The sequence below is a fragment of the Elephantulus edwardii genome, unplaced genomic scaffold (assembly GCF_000299155.1).
Source record: "Elephantulus edwardii isolate Elephantulus edwardi_28Jun2011 unplaced genomic scaffold, EleEdw1.0 scaffold00020, whole genome shotgun sequence".
NCBI classification, from domain to species: Eukaryota; Metazoa; Chordata; class Mammalia; order Macroscelidea; family Macroscelididae; genus Elephantulus; species Elephantulus edwardii.
In genome coordinates this window covers 27,692,294-27,698,655 of record NW_006399770.1, presented here as the reverse complement: position 1 = coordinate 27,698,655, position 6,362 = coordinate 27,692,294, and the positions used below count along the sequence as shown (strand labels likewise).

The 6,362-nt window shown below is 39.3% G+C and overlaps 1 protein-coding gene and 1 pseudogene across 1 annotated transcript; one reads left to right on the top strand and one right to left on the bottom strand.

The window, feature by feature from the left end:
- Nucleotides 1-240: 240 nt before the first annotated feature.
- On the bottom strand, nt 241-1,497 carry LOC102851887 (annotated as a pseudogene).
- Nucleotides 1,496-5,314, top strand: LOC102851473 (protein S100-A13-like). Its single transcript, XM_006882498.1, has 2 exons — nt 1,496-1,520; nt 4,956-5,314. Exons 1-2 carry the CDS (start codon nt 1,496-1,498, stop codon nt 5,312-5,314), a joined length of 384 nt encoding a protein of 127 aa, XP_006882560.1.
- The last annotated feature ends 1,048 nt before the right edge of the window (nt 5,315-6,362 follow it).

Genomic DNA, 6,362 nt, shown 5'->3' with positions numbered 1-6,362 from the left:
ATACAAAAATCAAAATGTTTTAGAAATCCACTTAGTGAAGCTTCTGTTTGATTAGCTAACTGTTTTAATTACAGTTTCAAGTCTTACATATATAGAAATTTCTTTTTTTCCCCCAAAGCATATATGCAGGTATCCTTACAATTCAAAAGGGAAGAAAACAAACTTTAGATTTAGAACAGTTGCGCTTTTTACTTGTTGAGCTTAGTGGTCAGCATTTTTTCCCCCTTTCTCTTCTTTTCTTCACGGTTTAGCATTCACCTGGTTCATTAGCTTCTCCAATTTGATTGCTAGGGCCATGTTACCTTTAATCTTCAACTTCCCTGACATGAATGCCAATGTTGGCTTTAGCTTCCCAGAAAACATTTTTACAAAATCTTCAGTGGACATACTCATCACCACATCTGCCTGATTAGGAGGGTCTCCAAAGCCCACAACTCTGCCTTTGCTTTTCAGATCAAGAAACCATGTTCCACCATCTTCACCTGAGAGTTCGAACTGATAGACGGCTTAAGTGGCTTTAACAAGGTCATCATTGAGAGAGTTCTTGACAATGCGAAATGTTTCTTCCACAGGTCCAGAACGTGGCTGTGGTTGTTGCTCCTGCTTCCTGTCTTTGACTGCTAGAGTATCACCAAGTGATTCTACTTTCTTGGTAGTAGCATCTAGGATATCATCTAAGAAGAAATCTGGTATCAAAGGCTGGCCTGGTTTAATGTCATAGACATCAAAATTTTTTATTCCTTCTTCTTTTAAGATATTTTCATCAGCAATAAAATTACCAGTAAATTTTTTTGGCTTTTTGAAACTGGAATATGCAGCATCTGCAATGATACCAACTTTTCTACACTGGCTTTCAATACCAGATCCTCCCAGCATGTCCATAGCAGCAGTGTGTATGGCTGTTTTAGGCCATAATGCATTGACTGCAACTTCACCTTTAAATTCTTCTGCCATTCCAAGAACACACATAGACATACCATACTTAGCAATGGTATAAGCACAGTGCTGTTTGAACCACAGTGGATTGAGATTCAGTGGAGGGCTGAGATTGAGAATATGAGCAATATTACTCTTTTTCAAACAAGGAATACATGTTTTAGATGTAAGGTAGGTGCCTCTGGTATTGACATTAATCATCAAATCCACTCTCTTTGTAGGTGTTTCCAATGTGTTGGTCAAGCTAATAGCACTGGCATTATTCACCAAAATATCAATACCTCCAAATTTCTGGACTGCTTTCTCCACTGCATCACTGATTTGCTGTTCATCTCTCACATCAGCAATACATGGCAAGGCTTTTCCTCCAGCTGCTTCAATTTCTTCAGCAGCAGTATAGATTGTGCCTGGAAGTTTGGGGTGTGCCTGCGTTGTCTTTGTAGCAATGACAATATTTGCTCCATCCTTTGCTGCTTTTAAGGCAATAGCTTTGCCAATGCCACGGCTTGCCCCTTTGATGAAAACTGTACATCCTGACAGTTTCCTGGTGTTGGGTAGCATGACTCTTGCAGATCTGAGGCAGCGTCGGTGACCCTGACAGTGGCAGAGAGAGGTTAGCTAGACCGGGAACTGACCTTTTGCATTTTTAATGTATGATATTCTTGCTATCTTCCCACAGCTCATCTAGTCTTTATTCATTAGTAGTCAAGGCCTCAAATCTGTTTCTTAGATGCTTTTTAAATTCAGGGGAATAGATTCAAGATGAAATTTAGATTCCTGTGGATATAATTTGACCTTTTTTTAGCTTTCATTTAAACTTGTATATGAGTTGCAAAACCTATACTTGGACCAAGAAGCAGTCCTCAGAACAGAGCCAGGGAACACAGAGGGTCACTTTGGAATCACAAGCAACTCGAGGGCACATAACAAGAACAACCATCAAGTTTATGGTGATGCTGTGTTTTCAGTTGCTGTCAAGTCAATTATGACTTATGGTGACTCAATATGTCATGTTAAAAATTGCCAGATCTTCTGGCAGAGGGTATAGTCAGTAGGAGATACTCATTATACACCACAACAAGATAAAGGTAAACAACTCAATTGAAAAATGGGCACAGGATATGAACAGACACTTCACCAAAGAAGACATTCAGATGGCAAACAAGCACATGAAGAAATGCTCAAAATCCCTAGCTCTGAGATGCAAAACAATACCACTATGAGATATCATCTCACCCCAGTAAGAACAGCAAAATGTAACAGAACAGCAAACAACAAATGTTGGCGAGGTTGTGGAGAGACTGGAACCCTTATTCACTGTTGGTGGGAATGTAAAATGGGGCAGCCACTATGGAAGGCAGTATGGCGCTTTCTCAAGAAGTTGCAAATAGAAATACGATTTGACCCAGCAATTCCACTACTGGGAATATACCCCAAAGAAACTATAACTGACATCCAAGCAGATATATGCACAACCATGTTTATTGCAGCTTTGTTCACAATAGCAAAGAGCTGGAAACAACCCAAGCGCCCATCAACAAAAAAATGGATAGAGAAGCTGTGGTATATTCACACAATGGAATACTCACTATGCTGCATTGAAAAACAAGGAACTCATGAAATATTATTCAAAATGGATAAACCTGGAGGACATTATGCTAAGTGAAATATCTCAGTCACAAAAGGACAAATAATGCATAGTGCCACTGTTGTAAAACGGGACTGATATCGGGGTTGGGGGGAGACTGAGAAAGATGGGATAAATTATGTATACCATACTGAAACAGATGAGGGAGAGAACTGTTTAAAGAGATATATGATTAGGTATTATTGTCATGACAGGAGTCCAGAACGAAGGCTGCACAGTGGAGCGGACTTAAGGAAAGGGATTGTATAACAATGAAAGAATTTTTCTTTTACTTTTTAAAGAGAAGAACAAACTGGAGTGGGCAGGGAGAAAAGTGCAACAATGAATGAATGAAAATCCAAAATATCTGTACATTTTCATGAAAATAAATAATACTACTAATAATAATCATCAAAATTTTAAAAGGAGATACTCATAATAAGAACTGTGGCCAGTAATGTTTTATAAAAAAAAAATTAGTTAAAATGTTCCTATTTTATTTTTAAAAGGATTAAAATGTCACATAAGAATTATGGTCAAAGCTTTAAGTACTTAACCATCATTTTAGTCTAAAGTATTAGCCTCTAGGACCCACATGGAAAAAATGAATGATTTTCCTGGGCACTACGATGAGGAATGTTCATGTGAAACCTACACTAAAACCAGGAAGTAGTCCTCAGACCAGAGCAGGGAAACACTGCCTGGTTCAAAATCAAGAAAGGAGTGTGTCAGTGTTGCATCCTCTTTCCATACCTTTTCAATCTTTATGCAGAACAGATAATTCTGGAAGTAGGGCTTTATGAGGAGGAATGTGGTATCAAGATTGGAGGAATACTCAACAACCTATGTGATGGCAAAGCCTTGCTTGCTGAAAGTGAGGAGGACTTGAAGTACTTGCTGCAGAAGGTCAAGGATTATAGTCTTCAATATGGTTTGACATGAATCTATGAAGACATAGATTCAGCACCAGTGGACCAATTGGCATCACCATGATAGATGGAGAAGAGATTAAAGTTGTTAATAATTTTAGCTGGATTGCCTCCACAATCAACATTCTTTTGACATAAGCAGTCAGGAAATCAAAAGACTAATTGCACTAGAAAATATGTGCTGTCGGGGATTTCTCCAGAGTACTGAGAGGCAACGATGTCAGTCTAAAGACTAAGGCACACCTGATCCAGGCCATGGTCTTCACAATTACTTGTTATGCATCAGAGATCTGAACAATGACTAAGGATAACAGAAGAAGAATCGATGCCTTTGAGTCTTGAACATATCATGAACTGACAAGAAAACAAACAGGTCTTGGAGCGAGTGAAACCAAGAAGCTCCGTCTCACATATTTTGGCATGTGACCAGGAGGGACAAGTCCTTGGAGAAAGACATCATGCTCTGAAGGGTGGAGGGACAGCGCAGGAGAAGACGAGATGGATTGATACAGTGACAGGGGCAATGGAGGTAGATGTGCTGGAGTCAGTGCTACTGACTCAGGACAGGATAGGCTTCAGAGCTGCTGTACATAAGATCACTATGAGTCACAGGTAACTTGATGGCACATAACAACAGGATGGGGGAAAATAGGAGAGTGAAAATTAGTAAATGAGTAAGCTGAGTGAAAGGAAAGAAAAAAAGGGATATTCTGAGGCAGAGGTCACACTGAAACATTATATGCTACTTTCTTTTCTAAACTGTTTTAATGTCTGTATACTTCATATACTTCTTTATTTCTATTGGACAGTGCTGCTTTCTAATCTGAAGATTTCCAGCTAGTTAGCAGTGTTATTGTTGTTGTTGATCACCTTCGAGCAGAGCACGACTCATAGCGACCCTATGAACAAAAGGCCTGAAAGCCCCTCTGCAAATATCGACATTTATCAAAGTTCACAGTTTCTGGAGGCATGTTACTTAGGAAGTGGATGCCACTCCTGCTTCCAAAATTAGTACTAGAAACATTAAAATAAGTTGGTTAAAAATTAACTAGGGTATGCACAGAAATTAGGGGCATCCAAGAAAAGTGACATGGTCATGAATTTGGAGAAAAGTCAGAGAAATAATGTTTTTCTAGTACTCTAGGAATATGCCACAAGGTTCCAGTTTTCTATCTGTGCTCTGCTTGTTCTATACAATCCTTTGTTACACCAATTTTAAAAATCCCCTAAATTGCACACTTTCACTTACAGAGTGAACTACTTCTACTTCTACTTCCTTAACACTTAGAGGAGATTGGCTTCTATTTATTGTTTAATTTGTAAATGCTCCTCCAATGACCTGTTAAGACACATTAGTCTGTTTATTTTGTTTCTCCTAATAATGAGTGTATAACAAAAATATGTTTAAAATTATAATGCCAAAAAGAAAGCATAGCTGAGTCCTATCTCCTCACCCTGGTCAGCCCCTCAGGTTATCAGCTACAACTGTGGGGTCCTAATAGCAGCAGAGCTATGGACTGGGCTGGAGATGGCCGCTGAGACAATGGTTACCACCTTTTCCACCTTCTCAGTGCAGAAGTGCAAGAAGGGCACCCTTAGCCTCAATGAGTTTAAGGAACTGGTCACTGAGCAGTTGCCTCTCCTGCTCAAGGACGCTGGCTCCCTAGATGAGAAGATGAAGAGCTTGGATGTGAACCAGGACTCAGAGCTCAAGTTCAATGAACACCAGAGGCCTATCGGGGAGCTAGCTAAGGAGATCAGAAAGGAGAAGGCCCTGGAGATGACAAAGCCTCCTGGCAGAGATGGCGTGGGAGGGCAATAAAGCTTCCCTCTTAAAAAACAAACAAACAATGAGAAAGCATAAACAGTAAATGGAGAAGCGAGACTAGAATATACCAATACTAAAAGTACACTTGCATAACTACCCTAAATGACACAGAAACTTGTGTTATTAACTTGATAATAATAATAAACTACCTGCACTTAAAACTTAAGTCCTGAATGGGTTCCCCTCTAAACTGATTCCTTCTCTTTAATAAACAGCAATCCCCACTACCTAATCTAGGCCTAAGTTCTGATCTAGGATGGCTTGCCCCCAACAACAGGGTTGGAATTGTCTGGAAAATAGGAAATAATCCACAAATAATAGAGTTCCTAAGGAAATAAACAAGCTAGCAATGTGGAAATCATAATTAAGGAAATAAAGGGAGAAAATACCAGTACAAAAAAAATATAATAATCTCAGCACAGACTTAAAAAAAGTGTACACTCTCTGTGCCTGCAACAGTTTTCACAGCCTCCTATAAGCTCTTAATAAATTACACCTGAAAGCATGAACTCCAAATTGAGATCTCTAATTTAGTTCCCTTTTCGGAGATTTATACACATGTGTTTCCAACTGATATCTGGACACTGTGACCTGCATTTAAAATTTCTTTTGTCCTAAACAATTTTTCAGCTCTGGTGGCCTAGTGGCAAAAAGCTGCACTGCAATCCCAGAGGTGCTTGGTTCAAATCCAGCAGATGCTTTGCTGGAGAAGGAAGGAAAATCTCCTCATGTACCAGTCAGATTGGCACATAACAACAACAAACAATTTTTCACACTCCAAACATTCTTTCTCTTTCATGAAATAGCAACACCCACCACCTAGTTTCCAAGACCTAAATTCTGGTCTAATGTAGCTCCCCCCAGCTTAATCCTAATGACTCTACCTCCTAAATTGCTCTTACATTCTCATCCATCCTCACCTGTCTCCTTTGATACATACTGTTCATACATACATACATACATACATACATACATACATACATACAGTTTCTCTTCCTGGACCAACACAGTAGTCTTTTTTGCTTCCCACTCTCATTATTGT

Coding starts and splice junctions, on each gene's coding strand:
- LOC102851473 (XM_006882498.1), top strand. CDS start 1,496: ATGACTCTTGCAGATCTGAGGCAGC. Junction 1,521..4,955: donor TCTTGCAGATCTGAGGCAGC/GTCGGTGACCCT, acceptor CACCCTGGTCAG/CCCCTCAGGTTATCAGCTAC.